This window comes from Nyctereutes procyonoides, unplaced genomic scaffold (genome assembly GCF_905146905.1).
Source record: "Nyctereutes procyonoides isolate TBG_1078 unplaced genomic scaffold, NYPRO_anot_genome, whole genome shotgun sequence".
Classification (NCBI taxonomy): domain Eukaryota; kingdom Metazoa; phylum Chordata; class Mammalia; order Carnivora; family Canidae; genus Nyctereutes; species Nyctereutes procyonoides.
In genome coordinates, this window is record NW_026575042.1 from 34,654,550 (window position 1) to 34,680,677 (window position 26,128).

A 26,128-nucleotide genomic window follows, 5' to 3' on the forward strand; every position below is an offset into this window, starting at 1 on the left:
ATGGCTGTCACTGCCTGCCAGGGCTTGGGGTTCATAGTTTCACTGATCGGGATTGCAGGCATCATTGCCGCCACCTGCATGGACCAGTGGAGCACCCAGGACTTGTACAACAACCCGGTGACAGCTGTATTCAACTACCAAGGCCTGTGGCGCTCCTGTGTCCGCGAGAGCTCTGGCTTCACCGAGTGCCGGGGCTACTTCACCCTGCTGGGGCTGCCAGGTAAGGGCTGGGTGCAGTGCGCTGGCAGGGAGATGGAGGCCACTGCCTGGGGCACCAGAGAGGGGCTGCTGGGGAATGAGAAGCCCCAGCTCCCATCACCAGAGTCAGAACAGGAATGCAGGAGCCTTGGGGAGAGGAGCTTTCTGAGCTGTCAGGGCTCCCGTTCCCCTAGTGATGGTGCCCAATTTCTCCCAAGGGGCACATCGTTTAAACAACTCCTATGTGACCAATGTCATTGATATCCAGTCACACACAGGAACAGGACTCAAGGGACCCAACTCTAGTCCCCAGATTCCCTCCTCCCTGAAATGGAGTCTGTGAATCTCATAAACAGAGTTTCATCCCAGGACCTCTTGTGCCTGGGCCCGACTTCCAGGGAAGCCTAAGCATGTGGCAGCTGCAACAGAAAGGGGCAGAGGAAAGGCATGCAGAAAAACAACTGACTGCTGTGTTTCTTTGGGGTGCGCCAGATGGGCCCCCCCTCTGTGGCTCTATGCTCCTGCACTCCAGAATATATTGGCCACATGGAATCAGATTCAGGGTGCTCTCTGCACAGAGGCCTTTTGTGACAAGTGATATCTGCCCCACGGGCAAGGTGTGTGGGCTGTGATGCCCACTGCCCCAGACTGGTATTAACCACACAAGGATTGTGTGATTGTTATTTTAACTTGAAAAAAAATTCAGGTTTCAAGAGTAGGTATTAAAAGTGTTTTTTTTTTTTTTAAAAAGGGGGGGGGGAGTAGATGTTAGAAGTGTCTTTCACCCATGTAACAGAGTAAGACAATGAATAAACTTGTCATTTTTTATTTTTTAGTTCTTCATTCCTTCCATAAATATACATCAAAATCTTGAGAAGGACACTGATCCAAGATGGGCATTGTAGGGAGCACAGGAAATAAAAAAGTGGGGCTCTCCCCTCCAGGAACTTTGCCATCTGACTGTAGGGTTAAGATTCAGACACACACAGAAGGTGACAAGTAAAGATTTAAGTCACAGAGTGAATCATTCTTTAATACACTCCACACCTACTGATGGAGAGCTCACTGCACTCTCAGGATTATTGGGGCTAGTACTCTCAAAAATATGAAAGTGCACCCCAGTCTGGGTATGACAAGGTACCAAGTGAGGCCAGACGGCCAGTGCTATGGAGATGAGATGAGGATGGAACTGCTCAGGAAAGGTTCCAATGAGGAGGAAAAACCACAAGTAACCCTCAAAAGGCAGGTAGGGTTTGAAAAGGGCAGCAGCACAAGCAAGGGCAGAAGGGTGCTACCACTTGGGTCTTACTTGGGGCAAAATCAAAGAATGACCTTTGCTGAAGGAGAGGGTTTGTGTAGGCACCATAATGGAGGGCATTGATTGCCATTGTTAGAGAGGTCAGGACTGGGTATAAACAATAGGACATGAATCAGATCAGTGAGTGACCAGCTGCGGATTCAGTGGGGCCTCCCTCCGCTACTGGAGCAAAGATGAGCCACTCCCAGATCCAGGTATCTTGCTGACCCAGCCTTGGCTCTGATCTCACCAGCTGTCCTTGGGATTCTCCTCCACCTCAAATACAAAAACTCAAGATCTCTCCAGAGCCTAGGACCTGGGTCAATGCAGAGCTAGAGGCGTTGGTGGAGGAAATCAGCCTGGAGCTGACCTCTTGACTGCTGAGTAGTTTGTGCTGCTCCACAAAGGGAGGATAACAATGGCGGATCATGGACTAGGACTTAAGTAAACACTTGGCTTGCAACACTTTCTGTAACCTCTGCAAACCACCTTGTAGGCTTGGGGTTATTATTAACACCCTTTTAGAAACAAGGAGTAACTTCCCCAAAGTCATATACAGATGGAGTCAGGGCTCAGACCTGTTCTGCCTTCACAGATACCCCGGCTCGTTGTCCTAACATGGAGCCCCGAGACTCTCCAGCTCCAAACAGAAATCTCTCCCGACCCAAAGCAAAAATCGCCAACGTGGAGGCACCTTCCTAGCCTCACCTCCTGGCTAAACCTGGTGCCCCAACCCCACACAGACTTCTCCTTGGGCAGCTATCCTGGATTAACAACACCTGTCAACACACCCCATATTTATTTTACAGATGGAGCCTGAGAGGGCTTACAGAGTTAACATTGGGCCAGATTGAAACTGCCCCTTAGGCCTTCTCTCAGAACCTTCAAGTGTGTGTGTGTGTGTGTGCGCGCACACGCATGTGTAAATCCTGTCACTATTTTAGAGAACTATTTTTTTAAAGAGTTTTGTAGGAATCCCTTTTAAAGGAAAAAAAATTCTTACAGACCCTCAATATTCACTTAACTTATACTTATTTTAATGTTACTTGAATTTAAAAAAAATAATGTTACTTGAATTTATTCTAGTAAGTAGATTTAAATTCTTAATGCATATAAGTTTTATACAAGTACAAAAAGCACATTTGCAAATGTAATGTAAGTAATGCTGAAAAACTAATTAATCTAAATTTCAAAATTAGGTTGGTGTTGGGGATAGTGTTCATGTGCATTGGGAGTTTAACAAAGATATAACCTCAAATCCAATTTTGCATTTTCCCTGTTTCAGTGTTTTGACTTCAATATTATTAATGCAGATTCTTTATTTGCATAGGTTTCTTTTACAAAATGGTGTTAATAAGTTCGAGGTACTTACGTCTCACACCAGCCTCATCATTCCTGTGGTAATAAGGTGTCTGTGGCTTGATAGCTCTTTGCAGTGGTCTTGTTCATTTAGGGTTAAGTTGTATTGAAATGTGGCTCTAAGATTATCAACCCAATTATTTCTGGAACTTGGAAGGGAAAGTTCTCTGCCGTTCATTTACCACCACTGATTGTTGCAATCAAGTATGTGGAAAGACAGGACAGTGCAATTCTGCTGGTGAAGCTAGTGTGGTGTTGACCACAAGGCACAGGTGCCCTAGCTTAGAGTGTCAGCACCACAAAGTAGAGAGAAATTGCCCTGATTGCAACTTCGGTTTGAGGAAGAATGAACCTTGTCTTCATGTAGGAGTTGAGATTACTTCACTGTCCTCTGGTATAAACATGATCATTAACAAAAACACAAACGTGAACCATAAGAGGCCAGCCTGAGGATCTGGAATGTAATTGTCTTAATTTCCCTTCCATTGTCATTGAAATGAAATTACAGAATTCTAAAATTTCCATTGAGAAGCTATACACTTCCCAAATGACTCTCAGGCTCAGAGGGAAGAAGTCAGGCACAACCAAACCTTCCAGAGGAACTCTAGGCATAGGACTGGCAGTCACCTTCCTAGGTAAAATCATTTCACTAGGCCCATAACTGGCAGCCAACTTGTCTGGGCTGGCCAGATTTGGACAAGTGCCCGTCTTGGCAGGGTAAGGAAGAAAAAGCAAGGGCCTTTGATCCTTTCCCACACACAGAAATAATAGGAAAATAAATAACACAGAAATTGTGGTATTAGAAGGAATCCTTAATTATTCAACAAATATTTGTTGAACACCTATTATGTCCCAAGCTGTCTACACCTAAGGAACATAGGTATCACAAATCTAGAAGGAGACAAAGAGTAAACAGGCCATTGTAATGCAGGTGTTCTCAGCCTCAGCATTATTTACATTCTGGACCATATAATTCTTTTTTCTGTTCTGTGCGTTATAGGATAGTTAGCAGCATCCCTAGTCTCCACGCACTAGACAGGAGTAGCTAGCAGCACCCTCTACCCAGTTGTGATAACCAAACATCTCCAGACATTGTGCCCTGTCCCTGGAGGGCAAAATCAGACCCCGTTAAGAATCAGTGCAAGAAAGTATAGTAAGTGTCTTGCATGGTATGGGGTATAGACATGAGGAAAAGAAGGCTTTCTAAAGGAAATGCCAGTGAGGCCAAGTTACTAGGGAAGCATATGAGTTACTCAAGGAAGTAAAAGGGTAAAGGGTTTTCCAGAAAGAGAGAATATCATCTCGAAAAGACACAGTAGCATGAGAGAGCATAGTGTATTAATAGAAATAAAATAACTTAGTTTTGTGTGATATGAGCTGGAGGAGGGGGTGATATAGTACAACGACATGCGTTAAACACTTAGGAATGATAATTTTAAATATTTTGCAAGAATCAAAATGAAAAACAAGCTTTACTAAGAAAAAGTTAAGTCTTAATTAAGGCTCCTAGATAATAATATTATAAAGATATGAATTTATGAAGATGTGGATTTGTCCCTAATTAATGTATAATAATAAATATTATTTTATTATTATTAATAAAATTTATTGAGACCTTACTGTGTGCTAGGTATTTGTTTAATAAATTAGCATATGTTAATTGCCTAAATTACATAATTATATACGTTTACATAAATTACCTATGCATACTGTAATTGTCACAACAGCCCTATGAAGTAAGTAGTAATAGTATCTCCCATCCCTGGGTGGCGCAGCGGTTTGGCGCCTGCCTTTGGCCCAGGGCGCCATCCTGGAGACTCAGGATCGAATCCCACGTCGGGTTTCCGGTGCATGGAGCCTGCTTCTCTCTCTGCCTGTGTCTCTGCCTCTCTCTCTCTGTGACTATCATAACTAAATAAAAAAATTAAAAAAAATAGTATCTCCCATTTTATAGATGAAGAAACTGAAGCACAGAAAGATTAAAGAATTTGCCTGATGACATTTTAATAGTAAGTGGCAAGGGGAAGATTCAAACTCAGGCAGACTTTCTCCAGAGCCTAAGCTGCATACCAAGAATTCTAATCAAAATATCAGCAAGAGTTTTCCTTTGGGAACTTGACAAAGTCATTAATCTGTAAGAAGAAGCAGATGATATTAACCTTTCATAGTTTTTTTCAGAATAAAATAAAAATAGTGAGCTAACTCCACCAGATACTTAACCACATTCTAAAGGTGTAGTAATTAAAAGTGCACTTTGGCCCAAGATGGACAGATTGGTCAATGGAATAAAATCTAAAATTAGAAGTACATATACGTGAATTTCATGTAGATAGAGGAGGATTTACAAAGCAATGGGGAAAGGAAAGGTTATTCAATAAGAAATTGCAGAAACTGCAGATATTATTGATTAGATTTTTCAAGGGAAAAAAGAATTGTAGTAGCAATCAACATGTATACCAAAATAGGTTCCAGATTAGGTAATGTAAAAATACACAAAATACTTTTAAATCTTCTAAAATTCTAAAATAATTCTAATAAGGTTTTCTTCCCTTAAATAGAAAATAAATTCCTAAGCACAGAAATGATGAAAGAAACTCAAAAGCAAATTCATTTGCTTTTTGAATGACTACATCATACAAGTATTTATTAAGTATGTATTATGTACCAGGTACTATGAAGCCATAAATGGAATATGGAAAACCATGAAAAAATTTAAAAAGCAAATAATCGATGAGAGAAGATCTCTTTAGTAATTATAACAATATATTAAGACTTTAAACAAATAATCTATTCAATAAATCAATAGGCAAAGTGCTAAAACTGACACAAACTAAAAGCACAAACTGACAATGTAGGAAAAGGGAAAAAAATAGATCATCATATTTGTTTTTAAAACAAAACTTTAAACTCAGTAATCAAAATGATGCAAATTAAAAGAAACGATCATGTATAACTTACCAAATTCACAAATTAGATGAGCATGCAGTGAGACAAGATCTCTCAAATACTGCCATTGGAATAAAATTCATAGAAAAAAAATCTGATTCTATGTAAAAAAGATTTTTTTTAAACTTCACACCCTTTGACATCTTAATTCTACTCTTTGGAATCTATTTTAACTTCAGAAGTGCCAGCAAATAGTTATGCAAAAATGTTCATCATAACATTGTTTTTTACACACACACACAAAAAAAAAAAAAAACTGGGGGAAGGTGTAATCCAACTGTATAAGAATAGGTGCTGTTTAGCTGAATAAAAGCATCTCTATCTAATGGAATATTAATCTGCTAGTATTAAAATACTAATTTGCTCATATCAAATTAAATTTTTAATAGTAAACATATTAAATGATGTTTACAAGAAGCTTTAATTGTCTATATATGCAATTATGTAAAAAGAGCAAAAGATCAAGTTATATAATTTCTTAATCATGTGAAAATGTAGATACGGAGAAAAGATGAAAAGGAAATATGTCAAATATTTTGTTCAGGATTTAAAATTATAAGTGATTTGTTAAAATTTTCTCTAATTCCAAATTTCCTATTATGAGCACCCAAAAGTGAAAACAGAAATTAGGGATATACAGTGTGGTAATATTTGAAAAGAAAAAAATTAACAGATGTATCAATGATTTGTCTTGCTAGAATACTCATTTTACTCCTCTCGTATTTCTAGCTATGATATTTTATATTGCTATTTGACCACCATTTTTGTCTAATTACCATAGAAGACATTATGCATATTAATATTCCTAAGAAGATATAAGGAAAAGATGAGAGAAATTTTTCTCCAATATCATAAAATAATATAAACCACTGAACATTTATAACTTGAATGGCACTACCAGACCATATTTAAGCCTGAATAAGGGTATGATTTCCCTGAAGAAATCCGCAAGAGATTTTGCTTCATTTTAAAGATTTTTTAAACAAAGTTATACCAACCCCACTATTGTTAAATAGAATCAAACCATGAATTATTATTATATATTATGAGAATCAGGCCGTGAATTGTTATTATTATTAGAGATACATGTAATGTATTTTAACAAAGCTTCTTGCATGAACAAGGAAGTTGGATTTTCCTCTGTGAACACCCATTCACTCTTTGGCAGTGACACTTAAAGCAGTGGTCCGTTCATTTTATGACACAGAAAACCCACCCAAGAAGTGACAAGTTCCATCTTCCAGATGTTTTAAAACCTATCAATATGTATTTCACATTTAAAAAATACATAGGAACGCCTGGGTGGCTCAGTAGTTGAGCATCTGCCTTCAGCTCACAGTGTGATCCCAGAGCCCCAGGATTGCAGGGAGTCCCACATCAGGCTCCCTGCATGGAGCCTGCTTCTCCCTCTGCCTGTGTCTCTGCCTTTCTTTCTGTGTCTCTCATAAAAAAATAAATAAAATCTAAAACAAAATTAAAAATCAAAAAAAAGTACATAGACTTACATTTTTTAAAAAAATATGTGGACTCGGGATCCCTGGGTGGTGCAGTGGTTTGGCGCCTGCCTTTGGCCCAGGGCGCGATCCTGGAGACCCAGGATCGAATCCCACGTCGGGCTCCCGGTGCATGGAGCCTGCTTCTCCCTCTGCCTGTGTCTCTGCCTCTCTCTCTCTCTCTCTGTGACTATCATAAATAAACTAAAAAATATATATATATATATGTGGACTCATATTTTCCCATTATTCATTTAGCATTCTACTAGGGAGAAGTAGCTTTAGTTTATCCTTTCGAATTAACGTTACCTTCTTCCAAAAAATAAAGTCACTGGCACCATTTCCAACAAAAAAGGAAGCTAATTCATTATTGCCTGAATAACTATTTTTCCCTGGTCTTGAAATTTTGCATAAAAACATTTGCATAGGGAAAGGAGAGGGAAACTGCCATGAGTGAGAATAGATAACTTGTAATAACCTATTTCTTTTCTTTTTTCCATTTTCAATCCATAGTATCATAGTCAAGGTACAAGGTGGTCATTAGACAAATGTCATAAAATGAACACCTGGAAACCAAACTCTTTATAAATAAAAATCCTGTGTCTTAGTTGAAGCAAAAGCAAAATGGAACAATGAATCACTCTTGAACTATTCCAATATTTTCCAGTCTCATAAATCAATCCCCATCCAGCAGCAGAGACCAGAGGTACTTTTTCTAGTTGCTTCTTCTTCACCCTTTGGGCTTGGCCTTGTAACTCAGTTCAGGGAAAACAGACACCAACACTGTTGCATCGTAAGTGATAGAACTCTTGCTTACTTTTTTTTTTTTTTTTTTTTTTTTTTTAGTTTTCTGGCTCATGATTCACTCTCTACAGTGATCACAGAACCCAAAGCAAGATAAGCACTTGAGGGGAGTGTGGCCTCCATTCAAACTAGGGGGAGACCTTCCATATTTGCTTTCTGTGTTTGCTGGGAAAAAAGGAATAGGAGCAGTGGCCGGGTGCACTCAAGATAACATTGAAATGTCCAGATGCAAAAGCTTGTTTCCTGGAGAACCTGTGTGGGTTAGAAAGTTGTATGTTGGGTGTGTTTCCAGGCCTGGAAATCTAGAGGTGGGGAAACTATAATTAAAATGGCTCTGGGGGCACCTGAGTGGCTCAGGCTGTTAGGTGTCCAACTCTTGATTTCAGTTCAATCTCAACCTCAGAGTTGGGAGTTCAAGCTCTACTGTGGGCTCCACACTGGGCATGGAGCCTACTTAAAAAAAAAAAAAAAAAAAGATGGTTCTGAATTCAAAGGCCAGATACACATGACCCCCAGGAAGTGGCAGGTCAACCAATTCTCTAACAAAATTGAACAGGTTAGGCAAAATGCAATGGCTAATTTCTGGCCAAGTTTCTCTTTTTTGTCATTACATAATTCCTGATATTTTGACCAATTATAGTGAAAACTTTTCTGCGAAATGTGGAAGACAATGTGTGAGATCCAAAAGTGTCCCGAAGTATCTACTTTAGTCTCCAAATGTTGCAGATGAAGGAACTGTGACCTGCAGGGGCTGAACAGTTTGCTTGCTCAAAATCACCCAGCACCCAGTGTGTTAGTGACGGTGTCAGGAGCAGATCCCGGGATGCTCAGCAACCAGATTAGGGGCTTAGGCTCAGCCAGCCCTGATCCCTTCTCTGACCTTTCCAGAACCTTCTGTGTCTGCCATGTGGTCTCCACGTGGTTCTCATGGCATGAGTGAAAGGGTGAGGTGGAGGTCAGCAGGATATCTCCCTTCTTCTCATCCTATCTCCAATACTGTAAAACAAAAGCAAATCTCTAGGATTTGACTTCCTGTTCTCAAAAGTGAGAACACATTGCCTGCCTCTCCCACTCCACAGGGAAGTAGGGAAGGAGCACCGGACCTTAGAGAAGCAGGGACTGGAGTTCCACCTTCGCTGACTCTATTGCATCTGTGGTTCATAGCACTTGGACAAGTTCCTTAATCGATTCCTCCCTCATTTGCCTCAAAATATATGGGTGTGGGATACTAATACCTACTCTACCCATTTCTGTAAGAGCAAAATGGAAAGATGTGCATAAAAGGTAGTGAGTGTATGAGCTGTGAGGATAAAAATGGGACGGTCTGGGTTAAGACGCAGACTCCTGGGGTCTGTAAGTGAGGTCAGCCCAAGGGGTTTCCTGGGATGAGCAGAGCCTAAAGGGAAAGCTTGGGGGGGGGGGAGGTTGTCGGAGGTACCGGACTCACTGGTCGTCGTGGCCTTTGGGAAGGGCGTCCATTCAGATCTCTGTGCTCTCAAGCCGGCGCAGCCTGCGCAGCTGGGCAGGACAAGTGCCTCTTGGGGCCACTACCCTAACAAATGAAAAAATAATGCCCTTGAACCAAGAGTGAAACTGAACTATCTAAGGAAAACAGTGTGAGCAAACACCCGGGGCTGAGGGAAACCATCTGATCGGGGCAGCCACCCACACGCCGCCGGGAGGAAGGCGCCGCTGCTCCCCGAGCCCGCGGCCGGAGGCGCGCAGGCCACGGCCATGTCCACCACCACGTGCCAAGTGGTGGGCTTCCTCCTGTCCCTCCTGGGCCTGGCGGGCTGCATCGCCGCCACCGGGATGGACATGTGGAGCACCCAGGACCTGTACGACAACCCCGTTACCGCCGTGTTCCAGTACGAGGGGCTCTGGCGGAGCTGCGTGAGGCAGAGCTCAGGGTTCACCGAGTGCCGGCCCTACTTCACCATCCTGGGCCTTCCAGGTAGGCCGCGGGCGCCGCGCAGGTGAGGCCGCGGGAGCCGCGCGGGTGAGGCCGCGGGAGCCGCGCAGGTGAGGCCGCGGGAGCCGCGCAGGTGAGGCCCCGGGAGCCGCGCAGGTGAGGCCCCGGGAGCCGCGCAGGTGAGGCCCCGGGAGCCGCGCAGGTGAGGCCCCGGGAGGGGCCGGCCGCTCCCCCCACCTCTGCATGTGACCCTTGCAGTGTTGGCTCTGAAGAAAAGGTGTGAATTAGAGACGTTGGCCCCGTGACAAAGAGGGCTAGAGTCGTACCTGAGAAAATCGGGAGAATTCGTACTCCAGTCAAAGGAAGTGCGGGGTCATGAAAAGAAGGGCTCTACTGTCAGAGCCTGCATGCTCCGGATACTTGGAGTAGTGGAATGTTGCTCTAAGGAGCAAGTCGTGTGCATGCATGTGCGTGTGACTTGCCTGTGCATCCATGGGAGTGAGGAAGCAGGATGGTGAATGTCTTCGTCCAGCCAGAAACGTTTAAGGAGAGCTCGTTTCATTTCATTTTCGATTCAATTCGATTTTTCTTTGAAAAGTTGGAGTCTCTGTAAGCGCCAGAAGATATATATTGCCATTAAATTAGAACTATCCCTTTTCTTGCTTTGCATTGAGAAGTTCTAGTAAGCACTCCTAAAAAACAATGTATGCCAGGATATTATAAAGTCATACTCATAATATAAATATAATTTATAATAATATCATAATATAAATATAACTCTGACATCTTTGCACCCCTGAAGATGAAGTAGGTTAAGCCCCTGCTTTTTTATTTTTTTTAAGACTTTATTTATTTATTCATGAGAGACACAGAGAGAGAGAGAGGCAGAGACACAGGCAGAGGGAGAAGCAGGCTCCTCACAGGGAGCCCCATGTGGGACTCGATACTGGGTCTGGGTCTCCAGGGTCACACCCTGGGCTGAAGGCAGCGCTAAGCCGCTGAGCCACCCGGGCTGCCCAAGCTCCTGCTTTTAATGCAGATTATTTCAAACATACATATACAAACTTTGCATTCTAGATGTTATGGGAGCTACTTGTATTTAAAGAACAAGGGTGGGCAAAAAAGAAAACAAAAGGCCAGTCTTATTAGTGGCTCTAAGGAGTGGCCAAGATATTGAGTTTGGTGAGGAAGGGAATAGTGTTGGGTTTGCCACTCTGAAACAAGCACCTTGTGAATAGAAGATGGAAATAAATGTGCACAGCACTGTTAAGAGCCTTGTATTGAAACTGAATTATGGAAAGTAATTCAACTAATATATCTTCATCTTTTGGGAAGAAGTAGAAGATGGGTGACAGAGTAGAATTGGGGTATTTACTGTATTTTTTGGAAGCCACTTGTATTGCAGGCCCCGCAGGATCGTTGACTGAGACGCTGCTTAGAGAAACAAGGCGGGTGGGACCTGGCCTCAGGGAAGACAGCCAGCGAGGAGGGGTTTGCTCTGGGGTGAGGGAGTGGTCAGAAGGCGGGAGGTGCAAGCGTGGAGTGTGGAGCTGCTTGCTGTACTACATTTTAACTATTAAATGAAGGGAAAAGATTGACCTCATATTCAAAATTAAGGGATAACAGCCCATGACGTCATACCCAGGGCCCCACCATGCATTACCAGCCTCTGGCTCATCCTGTCTCTTTCCACACATGGGCCCCCATGCCTTCCTCTCTGGTCAAAACTGCTGATCAGCCCCTGTCCTTCTTGCCTCTTTCATCTCCCTTCCTCAATTAGGCTTATATTCTCCTTTCTTAGAAGGTCTCATGATTCTGATCATTGTCAAGTTCTGTCCCTCCGTGGGTCACTGACAACCAAATTAAAAGAACTAATTTTACTACCGCCTCTCACTCTTAGGCTTTCTCGGTCTGGTTTTCATCCTTCATCTCTTTAGAGTATTGACTCCTTGGACTGTGGCAGAAGGTCGAGTAGAATCTTTCAGTCACCAACTTCTAGTTCTCAGCTCTCATCTCCTTAGATATATTTTTTTAATATTTTATTTATTTATTCATGAGAGACAGAGAGAGAGGCAAAGACACAGGCAGAGGGAGAAGCAGGCTCCATGCAGGGAGCCCGATGTGGACTTGATTCCGGGTCTCCAGGATCAGGCCCTGGGCTGAAGGCAGGTGCTGAATCACTCACTGAGCCACCCAGATTGCCCCTCCTTAGATATTTTAAAACTCAAACCCTCTCATGGTTCCTCCACTAGCAGCTTAATTAGGTGGAGACATGACACCTGATACCCACGCCCTCCTATATCCCTCCCCTTGCCTGGTTTATCTTTCAGTATTCCTCTGTCCCCAGCCTATGCTTCTCCCTGTCCATTTACTATACCCTGAGCTTGGTCCTGGATACCCATTGCCCCCAGTGCCCAATGCCCCCTCCACCACCTCACTGCCATCTCCACAAATCTTCTCATGTGCAAGGTCCAGCTCAAATATGACCTCCTCTGTGAGGCCTCCTCACATCCCTAAATTGAATAGGATCCCATGGATCTCTATGCCAAACCCAGAGCGCTCTGATAGCATTGAACATACCCACCCTCATTACACTGCTCACAAGTTTGAAAAGCTGAAAATTTCAGGCAGTCATCACAGAGGCATATCCCAGTCCTGCCTGTCTGGGTCAGGGGAATAGGATTCCACCAAAATCCAGGAAAGACATTTCTTGGACTTGAATTGCCAAAAAGGAGATACTTTAAATCACTGATAATGTAAGGCCTTGGAGAACAGTGCGGATTTAAGAATAGCCAGGCCTTGTGCAGCAAAAGTGACTACAGTGTAAATTGGCATCCCAAAATGCAAATATTTGTTTGGTGACTTAAGATTTGGCTGACTTGGGGCACCTGGGCAGCTCAGTCAGTTAAATATCTGACTCTTAATTTTGGCTCAGGTCATGATTTCGGGGTGGTGAGATCAGGAGCCTGGTGTTGGGTTCCCCAATGGGGTGGAGCCTGCTTAAGATTCTCTCCCTCCCTCTGCCTCTCTCTGCCTCCCATAGGCATACTCTCTTTCTCTCAAAAATAAAATAAAATAAATAAAAGATTTGACTGACTAAAGTAAGGGATGGGTGGGATGATTGCCAGAAAGAAAAGGCTAAAAATACACTCCAAAACTAAAGGCAGACATATGAGAAGATGGAGCAGCCAGAGAAGGGGCCAGTGGGTGGCTGGTGGATATTTGTGGGGCTCCTGAGGAAGCAGAAAGGGGTCACACATTAACCACCCAGGACCTAGCACCTAGCAGAGACTTGGCCATCAGGAACAACTGCTGAGGAATGCGTGGGTGGCTCAGCGGTTGAGCATCTGCCTTCAGCTCAGGGCGTGATCCTGGAGTCCCAGGATCTAGTCCCACATCAGGCTCCCTGCCTGGAGCCTGCTTCTCCCTCTGTCTATGTCTCTGCCCCTCTCTCTGTGTCTCTCATGAATAAATAAATAAAATCTTAAAAAAAAAAAAAGAGGAAAGAACCACTGCTGAGAGCATCTTCTTGAGCATGTCAAGGGACGTAGGGAAGAGAGACTTGAAGCAGAGATCGAGGTGAAATGCCTAAAAACAGAAATGGAAGATTGCAGAGGGTTTCATTTTGACCTAGAACTCAGGGGAGTACCACCCGCCAGCAGAGAAATAAGCTTTAAAATACTATAAAAGCATGAGGCAGATATCATTGTAATACTTCTGTTAACAATCATAATATCACCACCAATTATTCAATTCTTCCTAAGGATAAGCTCTTTTCTTGCAAAATCTCACATAACCTTTCATTCATCAGATAAAAATGTTTCACATTTAGTTGGAACTTACAGCCATAGAATAATTTAATTCCATTCAACTAGCTGTATTATGTAACCTACAGATGGATTAATGACGTAAATGGTGGTAGTAGCAGGACTGTCTACCTGTATACGACCAGCTCTGTACAATGAATAGTCCAAGATTTCCTCTCATTGTCTTCCAAACAGTTAATGCAGCATGCAGTCCTCCAAGGACAGTGCCCAGAAATAAAAACAGCTACCATTTATTGAACTGCACATAGACATTCCAGTTTAATCTTCACAGCAATACAGGGAAATATGTATTAGCTTTGTTTACAAAATTGGAAACTGAGGTTCAGAGAGGGAGACAAAGTAAGGTGCCCCAGCTCCCATGAACAGAAGATGGCAAAAGAGAGAAACGAACATGAGGCCATAAAGCTTCCAGGTCTGTGTTTTCTCCTCCTGGTGCTCAGGCCCTGCTTCTGCATTCCAGCTAGAAGGGGCCACCTTTAGAATTGAAGAGATTTGTCTGCACTTGAGCACAATAAAAGTGGAAGGTACAAGTACCTTGACCCATTTATAGCCATATCATCACAATGAACAATTCAGAGTACCAAGTTTAAAAAGTGGATGACTTGTATGTCATTCCCTTTCCCCTAACCTAGAGACTTTGGAGTTGGGGGAGGGGAAGGGCAATTAATGAACAGAGTGGAGAAGAGGCAAAGATCTGGCAAAGACCATGTCCCTGGTCCCATGATGACATCATAGTCAAGTAATTTTTTTAAGATTTATTTATTTGTCTATTTGAGATAAAGAAAGAGCAGAGGGAGGGGCAGAGGGAGAGGGAGAGAGCATCCCAAGCAGATCGAGATCATGACCTGAGCCAAAATCAAAAGTCAGACACCCAACGGACTGAGCCATGCAGGCGCCCCAAGTAATATTTTTTTTCTAACGTGTTTGCAAATATTTGGATTGAATTTGGTGCCATGGCAAGGCCCTGTTAACGGTTAGAGGCAAGTGAGTTGGGACCAAAAGCATAGCTTGGCTAGCTATACCTCTTGACCTTACTTTCCCCATCTGTGAAATGCGCCTCAATAAGGCATCTGTATGAAAATTCTCTGCAACCCATTTACAAGATCTGACTCTTGTCAATAAATCATTACTGCCCTGTCTGCACCATCCAAAGCTCCCAAACAGGAAATTTGATCCTCCAGGGTTTTTTTCCTCTCCAAAATCAAGCATCTTTTATGAATCCAAATACCCAAGGTAAGGATTATTTAGGGTCCTCTTTTTTCTCCTTTCAATCCCCCATTCCACCTGTGTTCTGGACACATTATTGGTTTCCAACCTCTTTGCAGGCACTAAGGGTCTTGCTTTTTCTTTTTTTCTTTTTTTTAATTTTTTTTAATTTTTATTTATTTATGATAGTCACACACACAGAGAGAGAGAGAGAGGCAGAGACACAGGCAGAGGGAGAAGCAGGCTCCATGCACCGGGAGCCCAATGTGGGATTCGATCCCGGGTCTCCAGGATCGCGCCCTGGGCCAAAGGCAGGCGCCAAACCGCTGCGCCACCCAGGGATCCCTGCTTTTTCTTTTTTAATACAACTGGCCACATTGCCCCTTTTGATTGCAATGTGAAAAAACAACAGCTCCTGGAGAGCTAGGAGTGTCCCATCAACCTGTCGATCATATTTACATGCATGGAAATGGGGAGTTTTAACAAAATCATATTTAACCCAGAAAACAATTCTACAAAATCTAAAACAAAAAACCATAAAGGAAAAAATATGAAATTGCTTTTCAGCATCTTTTCTAAAGGAGCCAGCTGGTTTATTTTCCCTTACTAGTGGCTAAGTGTTTCACATTAAATCCAACGTTCATGATCTTGTGAGACCAGCTTTTGTCTTTTCCCAATGTCTGGTGGAAGAAACTGACCCCATCACGCTTTTCCATCAGCCCTCCCTGCCTCCAATCTGAAGTCACACTGTACCTTGAAGTATGGGTCCTCTCTAACCCCACCAACAAAGCCCCAGGTCCAGGCCCTTGTCTCGTAAGTCCCATCCCCGCACCCCAGCTAGCTCAGGGATGTCAGCCACTGGGAACTCTTTCCTCTCAACTCGTCACTCTGAGTACCTCCTCCTGAGCCCTCTTGAGGGCAGTTTTCCCAGATTATTCCTTGAAATTTTATGTTATTAAACAATTAAATGAAAATCTCTAAGGGTGGAGGCAAAATCTAACATTTCTTTATAAGTTCCCCCAGGAGATGCTAAGGTATAACCGGGGGTGGGAACCAGATCCAAAGGCACCTTGCCTGTCAGTGCATAGCTGCTTTGGGGGAATTTGCTATTTTGCAATAGGGAGGGAACATGGAGTTCCCTTTTTTTCTGTTTGCTTCTGTCAGCCCTGAATCCTGCCCACCCTTCCAAGCCCGATAATGCCTCATTGTTCATTGGAAAGAATGCAGTAGTCACACCTTTAGTGGGGGGAATCAGTCTAAAAAGCCGTTGACTCACCTGTTATCAGCTGATAAGCCTATACAGCCTCTTGCTTGGAATAGCAAATAAGGGACAGAGTGGCTAAAAGAGAAACTTACTTCCTTTGGGAGCGGTTTCTCTGGATACCCATCTATGAAGGATTAGAACCCCATATGATAGAATCTTCCAGCTGGAAAGGAAGTTGAGATCACCTCCATGTATCTCCATGGTCATTACTAGACATAGGGAGTTTCTGGCAACGAGCGGTGGATAATATTTCCTCCCGCTTCCTGGAACTTGCCCCCATCATAGCTCCCACTCTCAAAAGAACCCCTCAAGGAATCTCCAAAGCAAGGAAGGCTTTGGTCCATCCATCCAGGCTCAGGGTTGGGACTTGGACAGTGGTCCCACAAGATATAAAACAGTGTTGTGTCTTTTCCAACCACAGGCTAAAAGAAAGGGGCAGGAGTAAGCTAGAAACAGATTCTAAGAAATAAAAAGCTACTCAGGGTGAAGGTGGACCCCTGTTTCAAAGTAGGTGCCAGCGTTTATCAGAAATCCAGAGATCAAGAAAGAGCAGGAAAAAATGGGCCTTGTCATGCAAACCTGACCCAGCAGAGGCAAGAAGGCCTGTGAGAGCCTGAGGCGAAGGCTGACTAAGATAGGCTGGCAGGGGCTCCCATACCCAAGGGCTGCCATGGCACAGCAGCAGCAACTGCCCACAGCCTTTCTAATCCAGCAATGTCAGGCAAGACCATGTGCCTCAGCCACAGCCACCTGGTGATATGTTTTCAGGAATAAACATTAAAACTACTCAGTCAGAAAAGTCAATGACCCCATCCTCGCCAAGAGTCCAGGAGAAATGTAATGTTTTTGTATAATGAGGAAGGGACATCCTTTGTCCTGCTTAATTAATATTGTTTATTTGTTTTTTGTTTGTTTGTTTGTTTGGTTGGCTGGTTGGTTGATTGGTTTTTGGTTGTTTTAACCAGATGCCTTGCCAGGTGCTTCTCAAAAGGGATAAATGATTTTGTTCTCTAAATAGCTTAAGGCTTAAAATATCAGAATGAGAGCAATGTTTAAAACCTCCAGTGGGCTTCTGGGTGGATTTGAAGTTTGCAAGAGGCCAATGAGGACAAGATAGAGAGAAAGTGAAGTTCCTTCCTTTTCCCATATGTCCAGTTTTCTGATAGTAACATACATATTAGTATAGCCTGGAGGATATTTCCTGAAGTCTGGGACTGCCCCACAAATGTCCTTTCCATAGCAGTCCTGAACCAGGCTTGTAGTGTAATTATATGTGTTAAAGAGAATTAAAACCACATCATGAGCAACTATGAGAAAGTGGTTCTATTATTACTTAGCCAAGCACTCCCAAAGTGAAAAGAAATTTGAGGTTCAGAATTTCCAGTAGAGGGGATCCCTGGGTGGCGCAGCGGTTTGGCGCCTGCCTTTGGCCCAGGGCGCGATCCTGGAGACCCGCGATTGAATCCCACGTCGGGCTCCGGGTGCATGGAGCCTGCTTCTCCCTCTGCCTATGTCTCTGCCTCTCTCTCTCTCTCTCTCTGTGATGACTATCATAAATAAATAAAAATTTAAAAAAAAAGAATTTCCAGTAGAAATATGATCTTCTCAGGTTGTAAACTCCTTGAAGGCAGTGATTATTTTTCATGAAACTTTATACCTCCTACAGCATCTGACAAAGGGTTTTGTAGAGAATTTGAGCTTTAAAGTATTGATGAATGAATGACTGACTTCATGGATGAGTTGTATGGTTATGTAACATATGATTATGAGCATATGCCAAAATGTGCTGGATGTAAACACAAAAATGTAAATGAATATACAACTAGATGTTGTACACTTGCATTTGTTAATAAGAGACTGAACAGAGTGTTTGCTCCCCGTATCCTGTAGGGCCAGCAAAGCCACTGGGCAAAGCTTTAGGGAATGTAGGTGACCCTCCAGAGCCCTCCTATATTAGGAGTGGATCCAAGGGCCACTCCAAGGCCTTCCTGAGTTCTCTTCACTCTACCGGGGACACCATGGCTCTAGCGTGAAAACTCAACTGCAACCCAACATAGCAATGTTAATCAGTTCAATTCTCCCAGGAAAGAATGGAGGCTTGATCCACACCATAAACCAACATATTAACCCTGCCAATATAGTTGCAGTAAGACCAAGACTGATGATGGCTGCATGTAGAATTCTCTTTTCACTAGAGAAGTTTCTTCAGAAAGAAGAGAATTGGAATCAAGTGGCATAGAACTAGAGTGGCTGGATACCATCATCTCCATACAGGGAGAGAGTTGCCAGGGCCTCCATTTCTCAGACAACACAGAAGGCTCTTAAATGAGGTCTGCATGATCTACTGCTCCTTTTTCAATATACTTCATTGATTGCCAATTCTTCCATCATGACTAATTGCTTTGTGATACACACCTTAGAGTGAATAAGCTGGCAGCTCCAGTGATATTGGCCATATTTGAGATGGACATCTTCCTGAAGAGATTAGAGAGAAATTCCTCCCAGGAGATTCCTTGTCTTGAGAGTCACATTTAGAAATAATCTCCTGGGACAGGCTATTCCTGAGATGATATTTAGAGAATATGTCTTTATACATTTTTAGCATCCATTTTAGAGGATGGTATTTCATGGCTGAGTCTCCAAGTTTGGAGGATACATTCTCTTAGGTGCTTACAGATCCCCTTACATTGATGGCAGCCTGTTTTTTCCAGGATTAGGTACCTCAGCAATGTACTGTAATGGAAAAAGTAACCCCATTTTGAGATAGTTCTAGGTTTGACCCCTGGCTCTTACTTGTCACTTGATATGTGTCCTTGGGCAAGATCCTTAACTTCTCTCAGTTTCTTCAACTATAAAATGGAGGTAATCATATCACCTACATTGCAGGGATTTTTTTCTGTGGATTAAATTTTTTCATGCCTGAAAAGCCACTAATAGTTTTCAGTCAAAAAGTAGCAATTGGCTATGATAACTAGGGTAGGACAGAGCTTTCTGCTTTACTTCACATAATTCTTCAGTTCTTCTCTACCAGAAATACCCATGCTTGGGGTCTTTCCCTCTGGAGAACACCAAGGATTCATTTGCCTTTCTTCTGAAAAATGCATTATGGGCATGTTTAATGACTGTCTTTCCCTACTTTGGCACACGATCCATGAGTGCAAAGACCATGTTTAACCTATTAATTACTGTGATCCCTGTGCAATAGTCATAGGGGCTTAGAAAAAGTGTTGAAATGAGTCACTGCATATTAAGGATACACTAAAACCACTTTGGATATATCTGGAAGGGAGGTCATGGCTGGAGAGTCCTAGCTGGACCTACAGTCTCCATTGCTTCCTGAGATAGGAACAGCTGATAAACTGATTGTGTTGAAAGGCCTCTGATTGATCTAGCAGTCCTTTTATACACACCCAAAACCTACAGCTCACCCTGACCCTAGTAGTCCCTTTGGAAAGAGGCAAAAATATGGTGTCCTTCTTATATCCCCTAGTAACCTTGCTCCATCACATGCTGTAAATGAATACTGGGTTTTCCTAAAGTGGACACAATGATACGAAGCATTAAGCCTATATGAAAAGACTGGAGGAGAAAGATGTTTGGGTTAGAAGTCAAAGCCACACAGTTTTACTGTAAGTTCTATCAATAATTTTTCATGTCTCCTTTGTCAAGCCATTTCCTCTGCCTAGACCTCAGATTATCAAGCTTTAATATGAGGAAATGAAATAGCTAAATTCCATTGGCTGTCCCAGCACCACAATATTCTTATTCTACAGACAACTGTGTGCAGGTCCTTCAACAATCAGAGGATTATACATGGTGGTTTTGCATTTCTCACAATACCACATCCCCTAGCAGTGACAAGGTTCATAGTTTATGGACTTGCTATTTCTCAGCAATTTGGTGCTGGTTGATTATGGTTGCTTTATTTCATTACACCAAAACTTAATCAGTCATGTGGAGATGGTCTTATCTGTCAGCCTGTGTCTTGTCCATTGTCCCACAGCCATGCTGCAGGCAGTGCGAGCCCTGATGATCGTGGGCATTGTTCTGGGTGCCATCGGCCTCCTGGTATCCATCTTTGCCCTGAAGTGCATCCGCATTGGCAGCATGGAGGACTCCGCCAAAGCCAACATGACACTGACCTCTGGGATCATGTTCATCATCTCAGGTAAACAAGGAGCCCGGATTCCCTCTCTCAAATGTGCTTGTGGGAATGTCAAAGCAAAATCATTCTGGCAAAGAAAATATGGCTTCTCCCTACTGAGCATAGTTTGAACATGGATCAGAGCTTTATACACTAGGATTCAAGATCTGAGATTAGGGCCCAATTGTGCTCTACAAAATTACCATGAGTGTTAAGGTCCCCCTCAGCTGCCACGCCACTTTATTAGAAAAGATTCTCAATCCTAAGGTAGTCATGTGACTCAGTCTCTAAAGGCATTATTTTGGTAAGACTCTAGAAAATGATTTTAAGGGAAGAGCACTTGACACCATCAAAGGACCAGGCCCAAAATATTTGTATTATTAATCCCTTGTCCCAAGATGCTGGAAAATCTCTTTCTGCACACATACAAATCCTTCCACAATTAGAAAGATAAGAGAGTCTAAGCACTTAACATAATGTCTAGCACATAGTGGGAATTCAATAATCAGTGCTTGGATTAGCCATTCTGTTATAGAAAAGGGATATTCGGGCAGCCCCGGTGGCTCAGCGGTTTAGCACTGCCTTCGGCCCAGGGCGTGATCCTGGGGACCCGGGATCGAGTCCCACGTCAGGCTCCCTGCACGGAGCCTACTTCTCCCTCTGCCTATGTCTCTGCCTCTCTCTCTCTCCTCTCTGTGTTTCTCATGAATAAATAAATAAAATCTTAAAAAAAAAAAGAAAGGGAATATTCTTCAGCTTGCTCATCTAAACTCATTTAAGCACACATTGCCTCAGAAACATCGTGATCCCTTTAAAGTTGACTATGGAGCTTTCTTGTTCTTGGCCAACAGGTCTCTGTGCAATCGTTGGAGTATCTGTATTTGCCAACATGCTGGTTACTAACTTCTGGATGTCTACAGCTAACATGTACACTGGCCTGGGTGGGATGGTGCAGACCGTTCAGACCAGGTAACCTCCTAATCTAATCTTAGTATTCTGTAGTGAATATTGTTGTAAAAATCCTATTAAACACATATGCCTAATGTGACTGTCAGTACCTGAAATAGCAAAAATTTATCAGAGGCAACCATGCCATATCATAAATCAACAATGATCCGTAAATTCATAATCTTCATTTCAGTGAAATATCCTTGGTACTATGACTTGAGGCTGAGCTGACATTTGCATTGAAATACAGCGACAGTTCACAGTATTTATCTAACACGCTTACACAGGCCCCATTGTGGTGGCAGTGAAACAGGCACTATTAGGCCAGGCATGTAAATGAGCATCAACCTGCATCTCCAGGCCATGATGGGACCCTGGCTAGGGATAGGTGAAAGCTTGAGTGGAATTGAGCAAGGTGCAATATATGTGAGAAGAGTAATGTTATGTTTCTTCCTTGTATAACTGCTTCTTCCTCTCATTCATACATGCATTCATTCTACAAATGTATGGAGAACCTGCGGTGGGTCTGGAACTGTTCTGAGTACTTGGAATAAGACTAAGTCCCCATCCTCATGGAGGTTTTGGTCTAGCTGAGGGAGATGAAACCACACTATAATTTGGTTTATGAAGGAGAGTAGAACTTTTAAGTGATTGAAGAGCAATTCTAACATCCATATTCATTTAGCCATTTCAAAAGGACATATTTGTAAGAATCAGCAGTGAGTTTTTGAAGAAGAAAAATCTTGTTCTGTGAATGATCTAAATATAATATCTAAGTGACCCATCATCTCTGGAGTGGATACACTTGGTATTTCTCCAGCCACACCATCAAGGGATACAATAGGGGGTGAGGATGCAATGAATCCGTTACTCTCTGGCTCCCTGGGACTCCAGTCCCCATCCATGTTCTTGCTTTGTTTCAAGAATGAAAGGAAATGATTCCCATCATCTCCCCTCATCCTCCTTTGTGATGTTCCCGTGGTCTCTTGGTTACTAGGGTAACTTAGAAGTATGCTGGCCAACTCATTTTGCTTCTCTTGGGACTTTACCAGTTTTAGCACTGACAGTCCCATATCCTGGGAAACTCTTGCTTCATAGGCAAATCAGGATGGTTGGTCAGCCTACTCAGAAGAGCTATCTTATCTGGAGGATCTGGATGCCTAGTATCACTGTCCCTGCCCAGAGGAGTCACCCATCCCATTGGCACCCAGCACTAATGCCCTCCATCATTATCCCACATCATCTCCCTAGAACCTACCCTGTCCCTTGAACAGCTAACTTCAGTCCTTAGATCAAGACTATAGGATTCTGAGAGACCTCCTGAATGCCTTCCTCCATGGATGGGCAGCAGTTTTTCCTTTCTTTCTGTCTTCTCACCTCTCTACCCAGAAATCACACAGAACAGCACAGCTGCCAAGAAAGATCTTGGCAATCAATTGAAAGCACTTTCTGGTATCCCCTCCTCTGCTATTGCGATACTGAGAACCTGAGCTACAAACTGCCTGCCTTCAGGTTATACACAGCTTGCAAGGTGTTTTATATTAGCCTAAACATTTCATTTTATATCTTGGATTAATCATCAACTTTTAAAAATAGGAAGTGTCATAGGTTGGATTACTCAGGAACAGATCCAAGACTCCTTGTGCAAGTGATTTATTACGGAAGGGGAGACTGGGAAGGGGGTGGGGCACCCAGGATAGAGAAGCGGGTGCAATGAAGGCTGGGACTCAGCCCAATCCTGGGGAGCTGTGGGGCATGAAGCACACCTCAGAGATGTCTTGACTCCAAACTTTCACACTTTAGCACCAGTCAGCTTCTGTGCACCAGGCAAAATGGCTCCAGTAGCTATACCAAAGCAGAAGTTCCAGGGGGAGATGTGGAGACTGCAGGCAAAGGCAAAGACCTCAGGAGCTGAAGAAGAAATGGGTAAAGGAACCTAGGGAACCTGGGCGGAACATCATTAGTGTTTGCTACAAGGATATTTCACAGTACACATGTGCATGTGCGCACACCCAGGTACACAATCTGTTTTTCCAGCTTCTTGTAAAAAAAAAAAATCCGATCTGACAGTAATGGGCCCTCTATGGCAACAGTCTCTAGCTGAGACAGATACAAGGACTTACCCTCTCTAGTTCATCACAGCCCCAACCTCTCAAATGTCCCAAATCTGAGGTCATTTATCATTATGCTTGTGGGGTTTTTTCCCCATATAATAGAATTAAGAGAGTGAAATATTTTCTCATACTCGGCCCACTTCACTCATTTAAATTTCATAGCTGTCCCAGTTAGGTATTTAGGTTTGCTAACCTTGACCAAAAGGATCTAAGTAAAAGGAGGGGACCTCATTCCCCATGCACAGAAGATAGTATTAGCTTAATGACTAACAATGAGGCCTCTGGAGGCAAAGGGATCTGTATTTGAATTCCAGCAGTTCCTTCCTGGGTCTTTGAAAAAGCTCCTTAGCCTCTCTGAGCTGAGCCTCACTCTCTTCATCTATAAAATGGGAGTGATAAATCCCACCAAATGGAGCTGATGGAAGAGCTAAATAGAATTGTGGTAAAAGTGTCCATCACAATGTCAGTAAGGGCTCAATAAATGGTAGCGATTGTTGTCATTAACATTATGCAGTCACTCAGCCATCTAGAGGAGTATCAAGGACAGGGGTTCTGTGCCAGGGCAGAAGGGCCAGGACTCCCCCCAGAAGATTCACCCAGGGACCGCTCAGGAGGAACCCCAGGACGAGGTCAGCAGTTAAACCCCTAGCCACACTGGGGAGGACCAAGAGAGTGGGATGGGGTTCTTCACTCCAAGCCAACAGCCCTCAAATCAAATGTCTTATCTTTTCCTAGTCCAAGGAAATAAAGATAGCCTATAGATAAATTTTCTCCCAGAACTTTTTATTTTTTTAAAGATTTCATTTAGGGGATCCCTGGGTGGCTCAGCAGTATGGTGCCTGCCTTTGGCCCAGGGCGCAATCCTGGAGTCCCGGGATCGAGTCCCGCATCAGGCTCCAGGCATGGAGCCTGCTTCCCCTTCTGCCTGCGTTTCTGCCTCTCTCTTTCTCCATATCTATCATGAATAAATAAATAAATAAATAAATAAATAAATAAATAAATAAATCTTAAAAATAAAATAAAGATTTCATTTATTTATTCATGAGAGACAGAGAGAGAGAGAGAGAGAGAGAGGCAGAGATGCAGACAGAGGGGGAAGCAGGTTCCATGCAGGTAGCTCGATGTGGGACTCGATCCCGGGTCTCCAGGATCACACCCTGGGCTGAAGGCAGCACTAAACCACTGAGCCACCCAGGCTGCCCTTCCAGAACTTTTTCAAGCCCTGAGCTCAGTGTGCTAGCTTTGCCGTGTACATTACACTGGTCATCAGGCTTATATCACTGACTTTGATCCTACCAAAATGTGTGCACTTTTTAAGCACATCTAAAGTATCTTATTTTCCTAGGTTGCAGAGGTCTGCACACATGTTTCTGTCTTCCAATTACTGGTATAGTGTTCTTAGTTTGTGACTTTTAACATACCAGTGATTCATGGTGTTCCACAAACAGCCCCACACTCCTCGATGAGCACAAGGGGAAAGCCTCTAAGGGCAGGTATCCACTGTGCTGAGCTCTCCTTTTCTGCGGGGCTCTTGGAGATGAAGGGAAAGTTACCAGCTAACACGGAAACACCCACTGATATCCTATCAGTTTTTGGTCATGGTCTCCACCATCCACAAAGGTCCATTTGGAATCAGAATTATTTTACTCTCTGGACACTTTGTTCTCAGGCAGTCTTGCTCAGATGTAACAAGTCCCATGGAGGCATACATCTTAGGGGAAGGGCACCGGCTTTGGAGTCCGATGATCACAGGTTCAGATTCCACTGTGGGCTGAAACAGAAGCGTCAGGAAAGTAGGGTCTGTGTCTGTCTTGTTCACCCTTGTGTCCCAGTGCCAAGGCAGTGTTGGGCACATAGTAGGAGCTCAATAAATACATGTTGAACAAATGTGTAAACAATGAATGAAAGAATGAACGGTCACTTCACTTAGTTCTTTCTGAAGATAATGCTCCTACCTGCATGGATGCCTACGAGGGTACTTGAATTACATAAGATGAAAGCTTATTGGCCCACAGGAAGAACTCAAAGGGCCAAATTCCTTCAGAAATAATAACTTCAGACTGATTCCACACCTCTCAAATTCCTCTTGCCAAATCTTTAAGACACTCCCCAATGCCAGTAGGGAGGAAAGTGGATTTCCAGAGACGTTTCTCTGAGATTAGAGACTTATAATTAATTCCATGCCTGAGTGATGCTGGGGGCCCGAGAATCCCTCTGCTGTTTTGCTGACTAGTTTCAGTCCCAATTCTCTTCTCTAGGGCACCTCATTCAGTTTGCTGTGACCCCAAGGAGTGTGTGCTCAACGGTACTGGTGGGAATGGGTGTGGAACCCAAAAGAGTGGACAGAGAGGATGGGTGTGGCTGAGTGCCATGGGTGGAGCCTGGAGAGTTGAGTTGCCCACATTCACAGCCTCATTTCCCCTCTCAGGTACACCTTTGGTTCAGCTCTGTTCGTGGGCTGGGTCGCCGGAGGCCTCACACTAATTGGGGGTGTGATGATGTGCATCGCCTGCCGGGGCCTGGTTCCTGAAGAAAGCAAGTGAGTCTCCCCATCCCAGTGCAATCAAACATTTCATCCGAGTCCATTTTAAAGTATAATTTGCAGCCAGAATGATC

General features: G+C 43.4%; 2 protein-coding genes across 4 annotated transcripts in view; one reads left to right on the top strand and one right to left on the bottom strand.

Moving 5' to 3' along the window:
- The window catches only part of CLDN18 (claudin 18), a 27,993-nt gene continuing 1,865 nt past the window's right edge, over nt 1–26,128 (top strand). The window contains exons 1-4 of one of the 2 annotated variants that reach the window (XM_055320942.1): nt 1–220; nt 20,310–20,474; nt 21,302–21,419; nt 25,941–26,051. In XM_055320942.1, the coding sequence (XP_055176917.1) occupies nt 1–220; nt 20,310–20,474; nt 21,302–21,419; nt 25,941–26,051 (614 nt within the window). Of the gene's footprint in view, nt 221–9,831; nt 10,052–20,309; nt 20,475–21,301; nt 21,420–25,940; nt 26,052–26,128 lie in introns of those variants that run through there. The other variant, XM_055320941.1, reaches the window with a different exon arrangement.
- Nucleotides 23,036–26,128, bottom strand: part of DZIP1L (DAZ interacting zinc finger protein 1 like) — a 124,670-nt gene continuing 121,577 nt past the window's right edge. Inside the window, exons 38-39 of one of the 2 annotated variants that reach the window (XR_008663899.1) lie at nt 24,934–25,283; nt 23,036–23,309 (exon numbers count right to left, since the gene is read on the bottom strand). The gene's annotated coding sequence lies outside the window, so the exon portion shown is untranslated. The remainder of the gene's footprint in view (nt 23,310–24,933; nt 25,284–26,128) is intronic. The other variant, XR_008663900.1, reaches the window with a different exon arrangement.